This window comes from Cottoperca gobio, chromosome 20 (assembly GCF_900634415.1).
Source record: "Cottoperca gobio chromosome 20, fCotGob3.1, whole genome shotgun sequence".
Lineage (NCBI taxonomy): Eukaryota > Metazoa > Chordata > Actinopteri > Perciformes > Bovichtidae > Cottoperca > Cottoperca gobio.
Genome location: NC_041374.1, coordinates 13414737 through 13437991, shown reverse-complemented (window position 1 = coordinate 13437991; position 23255 = coordinate 13414737). Strand labels below are relative to the sequence as shown.

At 40.4% G+C, this 23255-nt stretch overlaps 1 protein-coding gene and 1 pseudogene across 1 annotated transcript in view; both read left to right on the top strand.

Annotated features, from left to right (window-relative positions):
* The window catches only part of LOC115025623 (rho GTPase-activating protein 29), a 35260-nt gene extending 14702 nt beyond the window's left edge, over positions 1–20558 (top strand). Inside the window, 26 exon segments of the mRNA XM_075074161.1 lie at positions 2439–2582; positions 5653–5749; positions 6289–6361; positions 6627–6687; positions 7157–7303; positions 8631–8695; positions 8799–8909; positions 9167–9247; positions 10190–10381; positions 11223–11360; positions 11446–11636; positions 13287–13399; positions 13402–13455; positions 13627–13755; positions 15105–15203; positions 15396–15535; positions 15537–15560; positions 16445–16633; positions 17004–17141; positions 17459–17621; positions 17624–17693; positions 17878–17948; positions 17951–18180; positions 18341–18365; positions 18368–18448; positions 18585–20558. Of these exon segments, the coding sequence (XP_074930262.1) occupies positions 2439–2582; positions 5653–5749; positions 6289–6361; positions 6627–6687; positions 7157–7303; positions 8631–8695; positions 8799–8909; positions 9167–9247; positions 10190–10381; positions 11223–11360; positions 11446–11636; positions 13287–13399; positions 13402–13455; positions 13627–13755; positions 15105–15203; positions 15396–15535; positions 15537–15560; positions 16445–16633; positions 17004–17141; positions 17459–17621; positions 17624–17693; positions 17878–17948; positions 17951–18180; positions 18341–18365; positions 18368–18448; positions 18585–19561 (3803 nt within the window). The 3' untranslated portion in view covers positions 19562–20558.
* Positions 20559–21522: 964 nt separating this feature from the next.
* Positions 21523–23255, top strand: part of LOC115025286 (retinal-specific ATP-binding cassette transporter-like) — a 34943-nt pseudogene continuing 33210 nt past the window's right edge.

Here is a 23255-nt window from a genome sequence, read left to right as displayed (position 1 = left end):
GTTGGTATTCTAAGTAATCATTTAAGGCCGTGACACACAAGCCGATATCGGCCGTAGGTTCATGTCCGGCTGTCGGTGAGCATCTGTCGGCCTTGTTTTTGCGGTTTGTCCTATGCTGTCTGCATCTTTTGGCCCTGCTGACTGTCTCTGCGGCAGATTCAGCATATTGAACCGGCAGCAAAGACTGTCGTCAAAATAAATCATTCTGATTGGCTGTTTAGCTTTAGCCAATCAGTGCACGTAAAGAGAAACGGAAGTGAGGTAAGCAAACAAACGACTTAAGTCAAGAACTCACACAGAAGGCGTTCATTTTTCATCTTCATCTGAATATAAGATTTTTTACAACATTATGGTCATCTGGAATGAAGCAATTGAAACTAACTGATCAGTTTGATGAAAATGCAGATGAATCATGCCTTGTGACCTACTTGCAGTGTTTCCCAGAGTTATTGCACCTTAGTCAATGACTCCAGCTCTTAGGGTTTATGTTAAGTGAACCATTGTTGATTTGCAGGGTGTGTTGATTGGCTGCATTAAAGTTGTCAGTAAAGAAGCCGCATGTATGGCCATTTTGCACATTATGACTGTCGTGTCTGTTTCATTGAGAGAAAACAGAGGCTGCCAGAGTCCTATGGAAGCTTGAAACATCTATACAGGAAATAGGAGTGGTCCTCCTGTAACTTTTTGTTATTGGGTGAATTTTGCCATGCATATGTTGTCATTTTTTCAGTGCTTTATACTGTTTGTTTGATTATTATTGTGACCTGTTGTGAACTTGTCACCTGCTGGTCAGATGGCTGGATTTCCGGGTCAGGACTCAGCTAGCATTGTCACTCGGACCCAGCATTATTAGCCCCACTGGCGTCACTATTTGTCCCACTCCAAAAAAGAGGGCCAATGAATAAAAGAAAAAATAGGAGACAGCTAAAGTCTTTCTGATCCCCCCTTCCATGAAGGGGTAATCCAGGGGCGATCGTCAGCACAAAATGTGGCTTTGAATGCCTGTTTCCATTCTTTTTGTGTGTGTGTGTGTGTGTGTGAGTGTGTGTGTGTGTGTGCACGTTTTCTGTTGTTGTTATTCAACCTTTATTTACTAGGAAGTTACAAAGAACTATGACCTACAGTTTAGGACGGGAACATATTTTAGTCAAAAGGCCAATAATTTGTGTCTGTGTGTTTTTTTGTGCGTGTCCCCATTTCCTTCTTTTATCAGTCATCTTTGGGAGAGCAGCCATGCTAGCTGTGTCAAATCCCTCTAACACTATCTTGTAGTACTTAGTATGTTTCCATAAGTAGTAAAAAAAACAAAACACCTTAACTTAACCTTTGTTCAGGTGCGCATTTATTTTTTCAACGCTGTCAAGATGTTACCTGATAGCATTAATGTATTTTGTCCCTTTTGTAAATGGTGGTGAATCACTGTTTGTAAAGTTGCATCTATTACACCAAACCACATACCTGAGATGCCAGGTTTTCTTTGGTTAACTGCTAATTTCAGAAAGAGTTGGTCATGTTTAGTTATGCACTTGGCTTTCAGGTCAGGTTTTGCGCTTGGCTTTTAGGTCAGCACCCTTTTTAGTTCTATGTGTAGGTTTGCTGAGTTGTGTGCAATCCCTATGCCATCTCTGCTTTATAGGGCAGTTGCTTAGACAGACAGTAGTCTGACATGGCTGCCATGGTCACTCTTTCAACCAACAAAGCTGGAATGTCAGTAATCCTTTTTCCAATGAGGTTGCACCATTCATGTAAAGCAGGGAGATTTTTAAATAGCTGGGTTCTAGGTTTTTGATACATGATATATTGTTAAGCCCTAGTGTTGTAATACAGTACAAGTCCCACTATGAAAGCATTTAGCAGGCTGAAGACACAATTCATTGCATGGAATAGTACCTGGAAAAACTTCTAAATAGCATGTTCTATAGCATAACAAACCTGGCTAATTGATCTCTTATCATCTTATTGGTCAAAGGTTTACAAAGCTAATGGTTAATGTAGGAACTATTAATGAGATTTCAGTGCTTGATGTCCAGTAGACTTTGTATGACGATAATTTTGCTGTGTTTAACAATGCCAACATGTTAAATGGTTAATTGAGGCTTGATGAGAAATACACATTCTAAATTCTCAATATGACATTAAGCTCTAAAAAATGTTTGTTTTCTAAAGGTTGTTCTGTGTATTGCTCTACTTTATCTCTATATATTGATGTTGCAAGACACAGTCCTTTTACATTTGTATGTAGGTCATATAATCACATTGTGACTTTGGCTACATGCTGTATTCTACATGTAGTTTATTGACCTAACTCCTGATTTCTCTACTTCACAATATAGCCACACTGTTACAAGATAAATTGAATGCAACTTAAATAAAAATCATAGCATTATGACTCAGGGAAGTTGAGCTGTCAATGTAAAAGTGTCCATATAACTTTCCAGAGCACCAGGACTGCCTCCATCAGGCGGTGCATGAGCGTCTCGGGGAGCTGCTGCGAGTCCTGAAGGCCATTATCAGCAAACACCAGAGCCTCAACTCGGTGGACATCCTCAGTACAGCTGGAACCGTTATCGCCACGGTCAAAGGTGAGCTATGATGACCAGATCTCCCTTAATTGCATACACACACACACACACACACACACACACACACACACACACACACACACACACACACACACACACACACACACACACACACACACACACACCACTCTCACAGCTTTCCTGTAAAACATACCAGCTACTCCTCCACTCTTCCTTTGGTCTGTTTTCTGTCTCTGTTTATCTAATCCCCCCCTTCTCCCTTGACAGTTCTCTCTCCTGGACATTCAGTATTACTATGTCCTCTCTCTCACACTGTCTTTCCAAATCTTAAAAAGAACTTCCCAGGGAATGTTTCTGAATAGTTTTCTTAAAGCTTCAAAGCAAATCAGCCCTTCGAAAGTCACTCAAGTGCTTAGAATGCAGCAGCATGTGTTTCAAACCCCATACAGGGAGTAAGAAAATAATATTTGGGAGTCAGATACATGATTCAAGAGGCAGGGAGAAGCGGGTGTCCTTTGTGCTTTGTCTGACAGTCCAGAGGGAACTACACTGAGGAATCCTATTCAATCTCTCATTCTCTGAGATTATGATCTGGCATGCAGGTCAATTCTTAACTTGGCCGCCACACAAGAATCCCCTGAGTATACCTCGTCTCAATTTGCATTGCAAAGAGGGGCAAAGAGGGGCACAGGGGGGGCTGAGGAGCTTTTTGAAAAGCTTTCACTTAATAAGGAATGGTGACATGTTGAAGTGAACAAAGCCTGAAGAGGCTCTGTAAAAGAATGTAGCTCACCTTAACTGAAATATTTGGAATAAGTCCATACACACATGCGTGTGCAGCCATGTATGCCATAAACAACTTTTGGGTGTATGCAAGTCTCATCTTTCGTGCAGTAACGTGACTATTTGTGTGGCATTCAAACATGTTGATACAATAGAGACACACGGAGTAGGACATTTTCAATAAGGAAGCCTTAGATTTGACTGCTTAATAGTTCTATAGAAGTCTTTGATTAAGGCTCTTAATGATATGGTATTAATGGGTGGAAGGCTTCTTAAGCTGTTTTTTAAACCTGTTTTAATAATAGCAACTGGTTTAAGGACACCTTTTGTTTGTGCTATATCAGAACAAGTGCCTATGATGAATAGCAAATAGTATTAATGGGTTCAGCATTTACAGTAGCTGTAATTATGTAGTCTTTTTATAAATATGTGCTATAATGTCTTTTCTGCCACTAAGTGGCTAGAATTGCTCACTTCTAATATTAACCCTCACACAGTTACAAAGTGATATCAGCTGTAGACGCCAATATATTTCACTGTCATATCTCATAGCTGCTAATGCTTTAATGTTACAAACCATGAACATGTAAAATGTTGTAATGCAACTTTTTATGGAGGTGGGTTTTGTTCTGACATGATTTTAATGTTAGCAAAAAGACATAAGAATTTTTCTAGTGGAGTTTGTAATGAATTTCTACTTCCTCTTCTCTAGAACTCTAGATGAAATAGTTGTTCATGAAGAGTTTTGACATTCCTCTATCCTGTGACACTTAATATCCAGTCACATGCCAAGTTGCTACACCTTCACGTTATTCTTTATTGGAGGAAAAATTCCTCCTAAACCTGAATTCTGCGTAGGACCTTGCTACCGATGAGTGTTTCGAGAGAGTTGTGCTTTTCCACTGAAACAATACCATTTTTCCCCGATGATGTAACTTCCACGTTTGGACCACTGGTTGGGGCCTGAGCGAGTACTGGCATTGTATTCCAGCCAGCTTCAGGATGTCCTGTTGGGGGTAGGGGTTGGACAGAAGAGGAGGAGATGTAAAGGCACAAGAGAGTTCTGTGATTTGAATGGTGGTGGCTACAGTAGCTGTCCTGGGGTTGAAAGACGCTCCCAGGGCCCCATGGACATTGGCCCGCTTCTGGAATTCTTTTTGCACCCTTCCGACAGAATCTTAACACTTCCTGTGCCTGAGAGAAGAATTTTTGCATTGGATTTAATTCCGTTAAGTGCCCCTTTTGCTGGATAGAGGAACATGCTTTTGGACCCCCTTAAGAAAAGAAACTTGTTTAGTGGCATGTTTAGGGTGTTTGGACAGAAAAGTCACCTCAAAGTAGTGGCTACTGTTGAATGACCAAGACCGCTAAAGGTGGGTAATTGGTAGTTTGACAATGTCTAACACAGTATACTTCTATGACAACTCTTTCCAAAAGACCTTGAAGCTACTGAGGAAGCATCTTAGTATTTGGTAGGTGTTGGTACTGTAGTTGGTTGCCCTTCAACTTTCCTGGCTAAAGAGTTTGGCTTGTAAGGGTCGATACTATTTGAAGCAGTATTCCTTAAATATTGGAGAAACTATTCAGTGCTAAGTTGGACGTATATTCTTCCCAGCTTGAGGTTTAAAGATTCACAACAGAAGCTTTCAAAACAAGTCTATGCTAAGCTTTAAGAAGGCAACCGAAGACAGCAGGTTTTCTATTTAAAATGTCTGCTCTGTGAGTCTTTGAACTCGAGAAATCTCCATTGTTCTAATGTAAAGGAAAGACTGAGGAAATCATGGAGGCAGTGGAATGGTCTGTGACATCACTGATTTATTGCTTGGTGTTTGGGCTCAATTTCTGAGCATCTCTCTCCTAGTTTATTTTCTCTCTACTCAGTCAGGACAGGAAGTTTATTGTGAAGACTGATTACAGCTGTATTTACACTGGTGTTTTTCCCCCATTCTGTCCTCAGTCATCACTGCGTTTAGACTTACAGCAGGAAACTACTGCCTCTCCAGATTACAGCCAAATATATACACTTGCAGTATTTGCTTATCTTTTCTGATTTAAGGTACAAAGGTGCTTTTGGAAGTCTCTGAGGGACTTTTCGATATTAAAATGCCTGCACATTTGAGATGTGAGGTTCCTTAGCTCTGTGTGATTTTGAAGAGCACAGCATGACTCAAAAGAGATTTTCACTGACTCCATACTTGACTCATACACAGGATGATGAATCGTACCATGCAATTCATACCTTAAACACAGCGATATCGATGGTGTCTTCAGAATGCAGGGTTTAGGTTTGCTTCCGACTTAATCCTTCTTATTCACAATTTGACAGGGGTGAACTTTAAGGAGGTGAACGAGGAGAACAAACAGAAGCTTTTTGGAGAGATCTACACTGCTATTGACACATTGGCGTTCACCTTTGGCAATGTGTAAGTATAATGTTACAATTGTGATTTCAATTCCCATGGCTCATTTCACTTCTGTGGGCTTTCATACTCATCACACTGCAAACGAGTTGTACTCTTAATCTTAATCAAGGGCAGGTTTGTTTTTCTGGTCAATTCTGGATTGCATAATCAATGTCAATTAGTATTTATATAGCACTTTTTAAACAGAGAATAAAACTAGATAATAAATGAAGCGCTACAAATGTTTCTGTGTAAATACCAGGCTAACAAATATGTATAAGGTATTTCATTTCAACATTAAAGGGGAACTCCAATTTTTTTTTACTCATGACACATAACTTGATCCATGCTAGAGAATAAATCTTGTCTTCTGCTGCATCTATTTAGACCATTCTTTTAGTTATCTCTCTTTTGTGAGTCTACTACAAGGAAGTGCAATGCTAAAACACTGGAGTACCTCTTTAAACTAAATCATGAACAGATTCCTGAATATGTTTTGTCTGATCAATTTCCCCTTTTTTCAATCCAATGTGTTGATTTGTGTTTCTGTTTTCCTGCAGAGTGTCTGACTTCCTTATGGGAGATGTAGAGAATGGATCAGTGTTGGGGCTCCCCCTAACTAAGAGAAGCAGGGTAAGAAAAGCATATGGAAAATTAGCCAGTGGAGTTCAGGGGTTAAGCAGTGCTTGCTGGTTGACGCATGTTTCCGAAATGGTGACTGCAAGTGATGAATTGATGCTCAGTATTGTTGTTTTCCGGCTGAAGATTTCATAACCGCTCTAAAGAAGTCATGGTTCTGCTGAGGCTTGTTTTAAGTATGTTAGCAGAGCGTACGGTGCTTTGAGTAGGAAATTCATCCTCCCCATTGTAGATTATTTTTCATTTGTCTGTTTTTCAGTCTTTTGAGAACCTCTCTGTGGAATCTGGAGGATCCGGTCCTGAGAAAGATGATCCGCCAGGTAAGACGGATCTCTATAACACACAGCTACTGTATTCTGGAGCTGCTCTGCGAAAGTGTGTGGGGAATGTAATCCTGGCAAATTAGATGGAAAAAAGCTTATTTATAAATCAGTCTGAGCTGATCTACTGTTGATGCTTTATCCTTTTGTGTTGTTTGGGCTGTCTCACTGGACTGTGGGGTTATCTGGGGTAAGGGCACAACTAGCTCTCAAGTCTTGATTACCAGTCACCTCAACCACTTATTAATACATCCAGTAGTCAGTCTACTGTCAGCACTACCTATCCTCAAATGGTATTAGCTCATATCATGCTCACCCAAGGTCAGTGTGGGCTTTTCTCGCTGACTCACAGACACAGATGTTGCTAGCTCAACTGATTTAGTACATCCGGCAGTAGTAATGGTGATGGGCGTGTTGTATGGTGGTTGGTTGATCGCTGGCGGTAATATTTAATTTGACGTTTTTACAGGGCTGTCTCCGCCGGTTCGGGCAGAAGAGGTGGACAGGACACTGCAACGGCAGGACAGCGGGGTGGAGTCAGCGCTGCTCTATGCCAAGGCCTGGTCCAAGTACACCAAAGAGCTGCTGGCATGGGTGGAGAAACGTCTCAGTATGGGTGAGTTAGGGGACAACATCTCTGACATATAGGGAAGGCAGCAGCTAAGTAGCACCTATCACACTGACGTACAAAAGGTGTGTGTGTGTGTGTGTGTGTGTGTGTGTGTGTGTGTGTGTGTGTGTGTGTGTGTGTGTGTGTGTGTGTGTGTGTGTGTGTGTGTGTGTGTGTGTGTGTGTGTGTGTGTGTGTGTGTGTGTGTGTGTGTGTGTGTGTGTGTGTGTGTGTGTGTGTGATGTACTTAATGTTAGTACTTCATTACATACTTAAGTCTGGGTAGTCATGTCAGGGATTCTTTGAGCTGTTTTCTTGTACAGGTCATGCACATGTATGGTCTCAATAAGCAACACCATCTTAAACACTACAGTAATAGTAATTAGAGGTTCCTCATTTAATTAAAACAATTATATTGAGATTTTTTAATGATCTTAAAATACTCTGCTTTGAACGTTTCCAAAAAATATATAATGACCTTGTTTGAAATCCTTAAAGTTTCTGAATATGAAAATATTGTTTTGCGATTTTACATTTAACTATAAAATCCTTCTCACATGTAAATGTGTTGGACTGAGATTTCAGGTGAGTCAGAGAAACTTTTCCCACTTCAGTAGATGAATGTGAAAACAGCCTTCTAGTGTCAATCATATATTGTACATCATTCTTCACAGCTCAAACATCTAACTGAAGTTACATTAAGCATAACACATGTTTGATTGGAGGATGACTTTAATTTTGAGTGTTTTTGAGTCTAGAGTTTAAAATTAAGACAAATAACAAAGTTTTTTTTAGGAGGTGGCTGAACATTTTTTTAATTATTATTCTAAAATGCTGTACTTAGGCATTTTAGCTAGTGCCACAAATGTGGGGATTAATTATGGGCTGATTTCCTGAGAATTTTTTTTCGAACACCTGAGCTGGACTTAACAATAAAGTCCTATGCAGGCTCAAGGTTGAGTGTGCAGTGTGAGAGCATGTGTTTGGCTCTCTGGTCAATGAATAGGTCCAGTCAACACAGTGACACAAAGCACTCAGTCAAGCTGTACAGTACATTTGTTATCAGGCAAACATACATGCTGATTGTTTAACACATCCACTTTGGTTAATGCTTTATTTGCTGATTAATTTGATAGATTTGTCTCATGACTCAAGGACATTGTTGAAGTTAATCAGAAAATGCTTAAATTGTTTGTGTTGTTTTTAAGGAAAATTCAACAGTTGATACAAAATTAAAGTTACTGCAAACTCATACATGACAATTTGTAAGCCAGTAGAAAGCACTGTTTGTATGTTGTGAAATTATGCTAAACTTTAGTGTGGTTTATTTCCAGATATTGAGTCTGCAAAGTGTTACGCCAAAATGGCCGAATCTGCCAAGACGCTTGCAAGTCAACAAGTAAGTAGAAGTTGCAGCCGACTTCTTGCGCTCAAAATACAATTTTGCTGCCACATTTGAGCTGTTAGGGATTGGCATTTAAACTTTCTCCTTCTCATTTAAGGAATTCATGCCTTTCCGTGAGATCTACATGACTGCTTTCAAAAATGACATAGAATACAGCCAGCTGGTACTTCACACCGCAGCAGTACTCCAAAGCAACAAATTCATTCAGGTAATCAACCAAATTAAAAGATGCATTTTTGAACTGGGACTGTATAATGGAAACAAGAGGACTTAGTGTGTGTGTGTGTGTGTGTGTGTGTGTGTGTGTGTGTGTGTGTGTGTGTGTGTGTGTGTGTGTGTGTGTGTGTGTGTGTGTGTGTGTGTGTGTGTGTGTGTGTGTGTGTGTGTGTGTGTGTGTGTGTGTGTGTGTGTGTGTGTGTGTGTGTGTGTGTGTGTGTGTGTGTGTGTGTGTGTGGTTCTTTCCAGCCTCTCTTGGCCAGAAAGAATGAGCTGGACAAACTACGAAAAGAGGTCAAGGAGCAGTGGCAAAGAGAGCAAAAGAAAATGGTGAGTTGATTGCTATAAAGGCTGCTTTCTGTAGAGGGCCACACACAAATGCACACAGAATCTAAAGATGTTTTACTGACCAGGGGGCTCAGTTCAAGAATACTCTTGAAATGCCTGAGCCTAATATATGCATGCAAAGAAAATAAATTTGTGTCATGCAGCCTGCCAGCACAATCATTATTTTCCATTGACAGAATAAGCATCGTTATAACACGGCTTTGTTGAATCCTTGATTTTAATTGGTCAATTACGGCATTCTACAGTCTGTTATTTCTTTATACCAGACAAAAATAAATATAATTTATAAATATAAAATTATAAATATAATTTCTTTATTTTGTTATTTCTTTATACCAAACAAAAATAAATATAATTTATAAATATAAAATTATAAATATAATTTGTTTATTTTTCTTATTTCTTTATACCAGACAAAAATAAATATCGTTTATAAATATAAAATTATAAATATAATTTCTTTATTTTGTTATTTCTTTATACCAGACAAAAAATAAATATATATTTTTTTTATCAATATTTTGTGTCAATTTGTTGATATCTTTAGTAAGCCGTTGTGTAATAAGTGGGATAATGTACGCAAGTACCACTAGTTAAGCTTCCACAGAAAATAAAGCAACCATATAACATTAGTTTAATTATGTACGTAATACTGTTTAAATTATATTGATATTCAAATTTATTTTTGTAATGATTGTTAAGTAATTATTGCAGATTACTATAAACTTAAAAGAGGATATTTTAGTATTAGCTTTGGTTAGCATTGTTGGACTAGTAGTCATTTTCAGATCCAGTGCAAGAAAGAATAAAGGAAAATTGTAAACTGTTATCAGTGTCTGTCTTCGCACATACTGTATGTGCAGTATGTGTGGTATTCTGTTTGTTTGTCTGTGTACTATGTATTTAATATGTGTGTGTCTCCAGAACGAGGCAGACAGTGCTCTGAGGAAGGCTCGGCTGCTTCAGGCCCAGCGGCAGGAGGAGTATGAGAAGGCCAAGGTGTCTACCAGCCGCCTGGAGGAGGAGCAGATCGGAGGAGGAGGAGGAGGAGGAGGAGCAGCGGCGGTCAAACAGCTAGAGAAGAGGCGCAGGCTGGAGGAGGAGGCCCTGCAGAAGGTACACCACCACTTCTGTTGGGTCTGTGGCTCTTTTAATGTGGTACATTGTAGATTTTTATAGGCCCTGAACTCATGTGGGAGGCTTTTTTTGTCTTTCAATTTTTGTTTCTGTTCAATTTAATTGTTTAGTTGTTGTTAAAGTTGATTTGATTTCACATTTATTTTACTTATGTTATGTTAAATTCCATTTTATTACGATTGCGTAACTAGCTATCTTTTGGTTATTCATGGTCCCATTTAGCAACAAGTACACACATAAAATAGGAAGTACTACACACATACTCCTGTTCTGCTTTACTTTGTTGACATTTATTGGACACTGAAAGTAGAGAGAGACAGAAAAGGCATAAAAAGGATTCTGGGCCAGAATCCAATATGTATACCATCGCCACAAAGCAGGCTCCCCAGACCACAAATACCATCCCAGTTGCACTATTCAAAGTGCATACTTTTAATTAAACTGTAGCTAGCTGGCTCAGAGTGTATATAAACTGTTTCATTCGTTAAGGCCTCATTATCAGCGCTCAGTTTTCCTTTTTCTTTTTAAATGACAAACAAACCATATAGGATTTGGAGTGGATTGGTCAGCAAACAATCAGACATAAGGGACTTGTTCTCCTTTGACACTAAAGATGGCAATTAATTCCCGAGATCTTTAGTTCCTCCCATCACTTGCTTTTTATTCTTGAAGTACCTCTCTTGGCCGATGAGCATTTTCGGTTCCTCCAATTCAGACGATGTGACCTCCAGCAGTTGGAACTAAACATAATCCATAGTCAAATCATGTTAATGTGATCAGTCAGGGAGTTGAGAATGATTTTTCTCCCTTCTGTTGTCAGGCTGAGGAGGCCAGGGATCACTGCAAAGCGTGTCAGATTGATGTTGGGGACAAGAGAGTCGATCTGGCCAACAGCAAGAGTGAGATCATCACTCAGATCCGAGAGATGGTCTCTCAGTGCGACCTCACACTCAAGGCTGTAAGTAAATTTAGACCAACTTAAATAGCAGAAATAATACTCAGTGCCAGATGCGCAGGTTAATGTTGCTTATTCCTTTATTCAGATGACGGTCAATTGGTTCCAGCTCCAGCAGGCCCAGGTCGTGTCCCTCCCCGTCAACCACCAGAGTCTGTGTGAAAATGCCAAACTGTACGAGCCAGGCCAGCGCTATATCGACTTTGTCAGGAGTCTACCCACGGATGGGCCTCGCCTGGAGTCCCACTCGTTTGATTCAGCTGTCACACAAAACACAGGGTGAGACTTCAAGGCACTGCTGCCAAGAAACACATTGGTTTAATGGCTTGTGTTATCGTTGTGGGGTTGGAAGGGATTTACTACGAGATTGCATTTTTCCATTACTGAGAAAAAAGTTCAAATGTACAGTAAAATGAATCTTTCAAACCTCATCACTCTCATCTGATGCTTACTTTTGCGTGACTAAATTTAACCACGTTTATCAGTGTTTGTTTACTTTCTCAGATTTGATCAAGGAAATCACAGAGTTATTTTTGTACGACAGATAAAATGGTGGCTCTCTTCGGGGTTCAACATGTATTTCAGTGCCATTTAATACATTTTTATATCGACAGCTTAAAGCTTTCATCATAGGATTCTGTTGGAACATGAATGTTTGTTTATGGTACACAAGTAGTTGTAGATGCAGTGAGATTGAGTAACTGTAATAGTCTTTGATATTGTTAGACCTCACTGGTGGAGTGATTGAGTGAGGGAGCTTGTTTTGGAAAGCGTAAAACCAAATGGGTTGGCTGGGGCTTCCTGCGGAAATGACTGTAGTCACGGGAGAGGGGACACGGGCAGTGGGCTTAACATCAGTTTCACTTAACCTCTGTGAAAGTTTTCAATGGCTTTGAATCTATTTAGTTTCTGACTAACGTGAAAAACAATTTGGTTATTTCACATTTTGGTCATTTTTAGTTGCCTGTTTTGTGAAGGCTTTGGTCAAAAAATGTTAGTTTCCCTTTTGAGAGAGCATTGTTGACACAGGTTTACGGTCACACACACACACACAAACACACAGACGGATGGAAATAAGAGAGTGCTTTGTTCTTCCTTAGTTTGTCCCCCCCCACCCCTCAACTCCTGGGAGAGAGGAAATGAAACTTAGAGGCACACACAGATGCTCACATGCAGCCACAACATTGGTTTTCAAAAGGATAAATATAGAGCGTTGCTCTACATACTGTATATTGTGAGAAACATTTGCATACTGTTGTTAACTTTGGTTGGCATGGATTGCGCATCAGGCATTAACGAGCCTTTCAGTTAATCATTGTTAAACTCTAATGAACTGCTTTCTTTAATGGTAAGGTGGGGCTGAGCTCATGATTATTCAGGCATCTGTTAAGTACCGATGGAATTAGGAAACATACTTGGAAATGGTATCCTCCAGTAGAGGAATTATAGATGCAGATTTAATAAAAAATTGTCTGAAGAGAGGAATGTTTTTGCCAGACAAGAATGTTAGATTGCTCTTAAATTTTAACTCTATGAAATGACCATTTTCACAGTTTATGAACATAAACATTATTTTGGGCTTTTTAGATAAAATTGACATTACTTGAATTACTTACATTCTTATGATTAGTAATATTACACCTGAAGACAATCTAAACAAAAAGTTAAGGTGAAACTGCCTAATATTTTCCTTTTTAAAGAAAAAGCTTTATGTATCTATATGATTTTACTTCACAGTCAATTATGTAATTCTGGAAAACCTGCAGTTAAACCTTTATCCTTCAAGAAACAAATTTAAGACATCATGAGCCCAGCGGTTGTAGTATCTGTGTTTCAGCCTTCAGCAATACATGCTGCGGAAACATCAGTAGCTTCGAGACACTGAGTTTACCAACATCATTATTTTCATTCTGTCATTTTCCTCCCTAGGATGCCTTTCAACAAGCGCTCACTAAGTGGCAGCCACTCGTCCCACAGCAACCTGTCACAAGCATCTGTGACCTCTGACCTCCTTGGTGCAGATGAAGTGGAAAGTCCCATCACTGCCAGCATGCCAAGATTTCAGAAAGGCGCTCCAACAGTAGCACTGACATCCAAGGTATGCAGGTTTACATTTAGCAAAGTGTTTAATAATCTCTAAGCAAGTACCTGTTGTAATGTTATGGTCAAGAGATGTCATTGTAGAACAGACAGAGATAATACCTTCTACATTGACACTAGTCTCGGTAGACCAGTGCCTTCTTTAATGGTGTAATATGTATTTATCCAGCACTGCGGATTCAGGCCTCATTTCGTCCTTGGGCCTCAGTCAGCCAGGGTGGAGGGATGTGCAGCGACTCAGAAAGTGCTGGAGGGAGCAGTGAGTCCAGGTCCATGGACTCCCCTACTGCAAGCCCAGGTAGGGCAATTCAGGAAGCCAGCCTAACGTGTAGTCATTTACCCAAACCCAGTCATTTTTGTTTAGCTTTTTTCACAAGACAGATTCTTTTTGATATGTGTTTTAATACGTTTTCTTATTGATTGATTTAGAAGCCACCCAAATACCCCCCACATATTATTGGCTTCAACCATCTTTGCATACACTATGTTTTAATAGATATTTGAGTTACCTAATAGCTAGAAATTACAACAAATGTACTTCCTGTCAAGCTTTTATGTTTATCGCCTCGCCAAGTAAGCCAAGTTCTTACACAACACCTAGCTCTAAATATCAGATGTATCAGTCTTCTGTCATTGACAAAGAAACCACACATTGCAGAAGATAGACTGGAGGGGCATTCCTAAGCGCTGACTGTCGTAAGTGCCCCTGGGGCCTGCAGACATTTCTTTTTTTATGAACTTGATGTTCACCCAACTTTGTTGGTGTGTTACCTCAAAGCACACCAACAGTGGCTTAGCAACCTCTGACGGGCTTTGTAGAACATTATGCAACTCTATTAGTCTACAAGGAAAACAAACGCATAAAAAATGTAGTTTTGGTGGAGTGTTTTCAATGTTTCCTCTGTTGCTGTGCCAGAGTACATATGTGTCACACTGTAATGTCCTTGCACAGACTTGATTCCAAAACATCAGGATGTGGCAGGTCTCCAAAAGTGTTTGCAGAGGAGAGTTTCATTTGAAACGTGTGCCAGTTAATGTAGATTGATATGTGTTCCGCTTAACAAGGTAGGCTTTTACAGCTGACATTTTAAAAGTAAAATGTGTGTCCCGTTTCACCAATTAAATTGACAATGGATATTTTGCATTACTTTCATAGCTAAGTTTCAATATTAGGATTTTTCTAGTTTGCCAGTAAGATCAGGGCAGACCTTGGTTGGGGGAGGATGGTAGATTGTCAGTGCACGATTAGCAATACATCAAGATGTTATGTTCAAGTACCTGCAACCCCACCCAACAACCCTCCATCCAACCCCCAGAGTGTAAATGGTAGCAGTCATCCCCCGATGAGCATCCTTATTGGGCCCATTAGAAAAACATTATTAAAATTGTTCCTATTGGAAATAACTGACCAGTCAATGGAGATGTGAATCACCAGCAATCCACTACTGGAAATTTGATTATCAATGACATGAAGTTGACCACGGCCTTTTCATGTGGCTCTTCAAATTCAGGAAGTTGTCTGTCCAGCGCTCATCCCCACTACTGTAATGTACGCCACAGGAGACAGAAAAAATGAGAATTGACTAGCATTGACGTGATATAACTGTGGATATGTGGACTTACTTCTGTGTGCTGCGTACTACTCAGGAGACTTCAAGAGGAGATTACCCAGAACCCCCTCCACCGGCACCATGTCGTCTGCTGATGACCTGGATGAGAGAGAGCCTCCTTCACCCTCTGATAATGGTGAGTCAAACGTAACACTTTATTTTACTTGGCTGCATTTTATATGCTAATAATGTATAATCATTTATATTTTCTGCATGAGAATGACTGTATTTCTCAGTGCGACTCAAATGTTATTACAAGAAGAAAAGAACATGCTTCTAATGATGCTATTTGTCCTTCATTTCTTCTTTCTCTCCCTCCACACTGCAGGTTTAAGTGAGATGGTAATCGAATCAGCCAGCTCCCCAGGTCCTTTTAGAAACACCCAGATGTCCAAGGCCGCTCAAACTCACAAGCTGAGGAAGCTTAGAGCGCCATCCAAGTGTCGAGAGTGTGACGGCCTGGTGGTGTTTTCATGGAGCCGAGTGTGAGGAGGTAACCCTTGGTTTCTTTTCTTTTTCTTTTGTTTTAGAACTAATGGAACAAAACGGCAACCATGAACCTCTATTTGGACCTTCACTAAATGTAGTGAGTCCACAGCATTCAGAGCATTACAAGTTCATGATGAACATTGCCAAAGTTTCACAATGGCATCTTTATCACTCATAGTGCGCAAAAATCAAACAAAGAGAAAGACCTCCTCCCTCAGTTGAAACTCTCCTCAGAGACCAAATCCAACAACTGGTCTCAGTCGGGGAACGGGCAATGGAAACTGAAGACCTTTTGTTCGTCTTCTGAAGAGTCTCCTCCATCACCCCTGTGCCCCTCTGTTTATTTTACATTCGGTTTCTTTCCATATTTATTGGATACAATGATGATACACAAGACAATAACAGAACGGTTACTGAATTCTTTTGAAGATTGGTTATGTATGGAGGCAGTAGACACATTGACAAGACACAAGGATATAACTGCAGCTTATTGGCATCATTCCACTGCATTTTTAAAGGAGTTACCAAACATGAAAGCTTTCCTTGTTGACTTTGTCAAAACTACTTGAGTGCACATCTCTGTGCCCAAGCTGTAAAAGCAACCAAACTATTATTTTCATTATCGATTAATCTGCCGATTATTTTTAGTTAACTTCTTTTACATTAGTTGCATTTACAGTGCAGATAGTCAGTAAGTATGTGTTTTGAACAGTAGTTTGTTTTGATTGGTTGTGTATAACTGTTAACTTAAGCTTTATCTTGGTATTATCCTATTGTTTTTTGTACTATAATGATCCAAATGTTCAGCTCCATTTCTTCTACTTTAATCTTTGCCTTTCTAAAAAGGTTGAACTTTTATAACTGAGATACTTTTCGATATGTTTGCAGTGTTCGTTAGCCTGCCATAAGAAGTGTCTGGAAACCCTGGCCATCCAGTGTGGCCATAAGAAGCTCCAGGGGAAGCTCCACCTCTTCGGCATTGACTTCACACAGGCAGCTAAGAACAGTCAGGACGGCATCCCCTTCATCATACGGAAGTGTACATCAGAAATCGAGAACAGAGCACTCAACATTAAGGTACTTTCAGTTAAATATGAGAGATGAGAGTTTATGATGATGTTGCTTACTGTTAAATCCTGATTTTAGGATGTTGCTTCTTCAAATATTTGCATCTCGGAGATGTAAATAATTCCTTGTTAAAACTGACAAGAAAATGTTTTGTGTCAAAATATTTAATCGTCAATCCAAGTTATTTTGTATAATTCTTTGACCCACATTGCATTCTTCAAGTTAAAGGTTGTCTGCATTTGCTGTAAATGCATATACTACATGATGTTACTACTTATCGTGTTGATATTCTGCAGCAGTGATTACCCTTTATATATTATCCTGTAATATTGCATCTAATTCTCATGTGTTGAATGTATTTTGTTTTTGTGCTGTGAAGGGTATCTACCGGGTGAATGGAGCCAAGTCTCGTGTAGAAAAGCTTTGCCAGGCATTTGAGAATGGCAAGGACCTGGTGGAGCTCTCTGAACTTTATCCCCACGACATTAGCAACGTACTTAAACTCTACCTGAGACAGGTGGGCTGCTTTTAAAACGTTTTTCTTAACACAATAGGTAATGTGTGTTGTACATTTACTTACAACCCGCCAAAGAGGGTCATCAAAGAGATGGCTAAAAGTGTGCTATGCAGAACAAAACCAGTGCAGTGATATTTATTTGTCTTTGTTTATTTTTGGTACAACTCCCACCTCTCAGCCCCCAATTGCTTATCTCATTTCTAATTCTGTCCTACTTGTCTATTTACATACATATTTCTGTTGTCCCTGTTTATTATTAACTTCCTTGTTTCATTTGTTTTTCTGGTTCTTTTCTCACTCATACTTTTCCTCTGCAGCTTCCAGAGCCGCTCATCCGGTTCCGCTATTATAATGACTTTATCGGTTTGGCCAAGGAAAGCCAGAGTATTATTATGGAGGAACTGGAGGCGTTTCGGCTCAGTCCCACCCCAGTGACCCCGATCCAGGTCAGTGTGGACCTCTATCGGGTCCTCTTCAAGATCAGGACCTACTGAGGCAGCTGCCACCATCTCATTACAAGATACTGCAGTTCCTCATAGAGCATCTGCACCGGTATGCCGACCAAATAACCCTTTAAGCACATTTCTGCTGAGTGCATTATTAAATTGGTTATTTTACAAGTAGAGATGTGAATCTTATTCTTAGAAATCTCAATAAACTATTCAGTATAGAAATTATGACTTTGAACAGGTCAGGATAAAAAAAAAGTACAAGCAATAATCTTTCCTCTCTCCAGGGTGACGGAGCAATCAGATGAGAATAAGATGACAGCCAGCAACCTGGGTATCATCTTTGGCCCGACACTGATCAACCAAGGCAGGCGGACGCTGAAGTTTCCCTTTCCTCTCTGGTGGATTATCCGTATCAGGCACTCATTGTAGAGCTGCTGATCAGACACTATCAGATGATTTTTGACACCCCCCTCAGTCCCCTGAGTCGCACCTCTCCTACAGAGATTGATACTCAACCCCGCCTCACCTACCAGGAGAATGTGCAGCAGCTGAGCAGGCACTCTAAGTCGCTGGGAGACATTAAGGAGGTAAATAGTTTTCGTGCTACAAATGTGATGTTATTTTAATGTTACGGCATGTAGCGAGATTTACCATCAATATCATACACAGCACATTTGTGTTTTTTAAATTAAATGGTAGATTGACGGTTTGCTTTCTGTACCATTCTTGTCTGTCTCACCTTAACAGCAGAGCTCTAAGGTGTATAAGAGGCATCCTCCATAATTCCTTCTTCCCACTTACTGGCTGAGGTGCTAGAGACCATGCCAAGCCTCGATGGAAGCGACTTTGACCCTGGTGAGTGTTGTTACAAAACTAGGTGAACAATAGAGAGCATTAGTATTATGCCAATATTCCTCCAGAGGTAAAATCCTTCTCTGGATACTGCCTACATGATTAATGTTTAACCTCTTGCCAATCTCTCGTTTTAAAGTTGATGAAGTGGATTTGGAGGCCTTCAGTGGGGTTTTGTCGGCAAGCATCCCAGAGGTCCCGAAACCTGGCGAGAGAGGCCTCTGTCGTTCTCAGCATGTCGCCGTCGCCAGGGTCCAGCTTCGACACCCTCGCAACAAACTCTTCTCCCGGCCGGTGAGCCTGCCAGCTGAACGGATACTCAACCGAGGCCAAGTAGACGAGAATAACAGCCGGAACAGCACTGACCACGATGACAGGAAAGGAGGTAGTTGCGACCAGTCCATTGAAGAGGTGGACGAAACTGAGAATACAAAATTGCGAGTGGGCACACATTACCGTAGTACATTTATTGACACCCAGACGTTACGCAGGACTTGGGACAAACAGTACAAACATGATCTTGCTTCCAGAACTGTCCGAATTGTGGCCAGTTCGCCCACAGAGAGTACATCACTGGATGCCAGCAACTTGTCAGCTTCTGTGCCCGTATCCTCATCATCTTTCTCCCTTGGAACTACTGGGAGCACTATTAGCACCATCTTCCCTAACAGACCGTACACTGTCGCAGTGCGACCTAGCAGGACTTTAAGAAGGGAGGATAATGTAATCAACTACAACCCTTCCACAACAGTTTTCAGGGCTCCCAGAACTCTGCAGCCTCCCCCAGGGACGTTCTACAAGCCCCCATCAGGGAGCAAAGCTAAGGAGCTGCAGAACTGTGTACTAGCTAACAGAGCTGAGGAGGAAGATGATGATGAGGAGGATGAGGAGGAGGAGGAGGATGATGAGGAGGAAGAGGAGGAGTTGGGGATTGAGATAGAGGTTTCTGTTGATGAGCCTCTTGAGGAAGACAATGAGGCCGAGCAGGCAGCCATGTCTCAGTCTCCCAGCTCTAGCCCTGAGGAACTGGGCTCAAACCAGGCCAAACCAGTGTACCAGAGACTAAGGCCCAGACGCCTCCAAGAGGTAGAACATCGAGAGGCTCATTTTGTGTGATCATCTGAGGGTCATGGGCTAACGGAGATCAAATGTGAACAATGTGTGCCATATTCTATTAGAAAAAGAATAAAAAAACATCTGCTTTGACTCTGCAAAGACGATTTCCAGATGTGCTATGATTGTGGGCACCGTGTGGACAATTCAATCTTTCTTTGGTCCTCAAAAGACAAACAAAATGCACTTAAAATGCTGTATATTTCTTATCATGATTCACAAATATTTCATTTACCAATCACTTGCTCAGTACACTCTGGCACCTCGTCAGAATATTATAATTCTTTTTTAAACTGTGCAATTACATTTTTATTTGAATATGTTGTACCAAGTTCTTACAGGATCACTATGTATGTTTGTATACCAAAAACTATGTTTGAAACTTTATAATAGTGCATGTAGCCACAACACTGTAAAGAAAGTTTGGTGCACTTATCAATACTCTGACACAAATCTTTTCTGAGTCGTGTTTCTACCTACTGTGAGTCAGAATATTTTTAAACTGTTACATTAGGTTATAATTAATCATTTTGCTAATAACATGTGTAAAAAGCAATAAAATGACCTTTGTTACATGCTTTACTGGGTATCTGCATTGGCATTTGGTAATGTTATGAAGCACCAGTTGCAAGGGTATACATCCACTTGTTTTTTATACTGTTGAACTTGTATGGTGTCAATTTACACTGATCTGAAAAGCTTTTAGAAATGCCACTGGATTGTATAATGGCATTATCTTTCTTATTTTGATATAACATTTACATTTCTTAATAGCCAAAGCTGTTTTTCTTTTTACAACTGAAATAGTTTTATCAATAACTTAAACCTTACAGGTTTTTGTAAGTAATAGGAAGTGCATCATTTATTTAAATGGTATCTGTTTTTCATGGTAATGTAAAAGGTTGACAGAATGTTGAAACGTTCAGTGTAAAAGAACAGGTACATGAAAACAAACACCCTTTTGTAACTTATTAAAATATATCTGACAACTTCCAACTTCCATGATAGTCTGTTTATTTTTTCCCTAAGTACTTTGAAACTCGCAGCAACTTTATTTAATATATAATTCCCATGATTATTAGTAGTCATGCAGTGTTATTGTGTAGCAAGAAAAGCTTTATCCATCTAATAACTTTAAAATTAGTGACTATTACCAAGCAGCATGACGACCTGTGAATGTATGGAGATGCTAATATTTAAATTGTATTTAAAATGTGCATATTTATTTTTAACCAGTGGGATTATAACAGAAGTAGGATGACACAGTGGGCAGGTGGTTAGGTCATATAGGTCTCTACAAATGGGGGAGAGCGTAGCAGTCTCCCGGCACTGAGAAAGGAGATTAAATCAATCTGCTTAAGTATTCACAAGGTCTGGATTCTAGCTGTGTTAGCAACCGCAAGGAGCACACGGTAGAATATGTGGTTCTATGCTTTATGTATCGGGTATCACCCTACAGTGCAAGTGTTCTTCTGAGGTAAGTGATATGTTATTCTGGAGTTATGCTTTGGGATTTAGTCGATGTGTATATATAATTAGTGATGTGGTAGCAATAAAATTGTAAAAAAAGTTATAACTTGCTTAGTTTAAAGTAAATGTTGCTACATGCTTTGCGGATGTGAGATTCATTGTTTTGAATATTTACTTTAACCCTAGTAGTAAGAGAGTGAAGAGACTGTGGAAAGGTCTTACTTGTTATGCTGACCATGTGAAGTGTCTTGAGCTCATTAACCTCATTACAGAGCTATTGCTAACTTACTCGCAGGATAAGACTGACACCTCCATGGTATAAACAGGAGTTCATTGACAAAAAAATGAAGCTTTCCAAATACAAATCTTTTAAAGTCATAAATGTTTTTCTAAAACAGCAAGTGGCTTTCTTTAGCTCATAAGAGCACTGTGGACTTGTTTAATACAGGTTTGTTGGCTGCTGCCAGCCTCTGCGAGGGTGAAAAGGAGGAACCATGGGGGCAGGAAGACAGGTCAAACTCCTGCTGTGGAAGAACTGGACCATCCGCAGGAGGCAGAGGGTAAAATCCTCTCTCCATCAAATACACACCACATTTATCCGTGAGGGTTACAGTTAGCTAAAATGCCTTCAGCTCTTTCCAAATGACACCAACGATGATAAACTTTTCTGTCTGAAATATGGAACTGTGATTGACTGCAATATGTTTGTTATGGAATAATGCAAAAACGTCTTAGTTATGTTCTAAAGTCAACGAATCCTGTCTCTTCAATACTAAAATGGAAATTAGAAAGACATTAGCGATGTTGTCTGCTTGCAAAATTGATGGAAGTCAAAAGTCAGATTCCATGAAAATAACTTACAAACATACAAGAATATTCTTAGAAGATTGATCAAGCAACTCTATCACATCATGAAAAGTTGCGCTTTTGTCTTGTGACTTTTCATCATTAATTGAAAACCTAACGATGCAACATTATTGGCCTATTAAACCAGTTTGTCAAACTATAGGCCTATGTATGGCTGGAGGTTAGCATTTTTTATAGAACGAGATCACGGGTACAAGCGGCCGAAATGGGTTTTCTCAGACGTGGCTGGCGTCTCCCTTAGAGATAGGGTGAGAAGCTCAGCCATCCGTGAGAGACTCGGAGTAGAGCCGCTGCTCCTTTACGTTGAAAGGAGCCAGTTGAGGTAGTTCGGGCATCTAGTAAGGATGCCGCCTGGGCGCCTCCCTAGGGAGGTGTTCCAGGCACGTCCAGCTGGGAGGAGCCCCCGGGGAAGACCCAGGACTCGGTGGAGAGATTATATCTCCTCACTGGCCTGGGAACGCCTCGGGATCCTCCAGTCGGAGCTGGAGGATGTGGCCCGGAGAAGGGAAGTTTGGGGTTCCTTACTGGAGCTGCTGCCCCCGCGACCCGACCCCGGATAAGCCGATGACGATGGATGGATGGTTTGCATTTTTTTCATACAACAAACACGGGTTAATAATTGAGAGACTCACTCACTACCCTGAAACAAAATCAAAAGTAGTCTCTGTCTGTATGTATGTCTGTCTGTCCTTTTTCTCAACAGCCGTTCATCTAATTTACTTCACACTTGGCGGGTGTGTTGCTAAGGACCCAACGAAGCACAGCATCGAGTGTGAAGTTGTTCAGATGAGTGGTTCTCGAGAAATCTGCAAGCAGCAATAACTGGGGCCAAGCAATAGAGCCATTCCAAAGAGCCACGTTATGAACAGGCACTGCACTAGTTTAGAATCAAATGCAGATTTACAAAGTTTATGCTGTACTCTTCAACCAGATGCGTTTCTTCATGGAGATCATGTGGCCTGTTATGCTGTGCATGGGACTAGTGTGGCTAAGACGAGTGAATCCACTTTACCGTCAACATGAATGTAAGCAAACAACTCTTCACCAGAAAATATCAAACATTTTAATCCACAGAGAGATAAATATGATGTATTGTGTGACATCCTTATTCATAAATATTTATAAATGACTTGAGACTCAAGAACTGAAGCCAACAGTCTCTCCTCTACCTCAGGCCACTTCCCCAACAAGGCCATGCCCTCCACAGGGGTTCTGCCATGGATCCAGGGAATCTTCTGCAATGCTAACAACCCTTGTTTTCAAAACCTCACCAGTGGTGAATCTCCTGGACTGGTCTCCAACTACAACAACTCCATGTAGGCATCACCCTGTGCTGGTAGAGGGAGGTCATTTGAAGCTA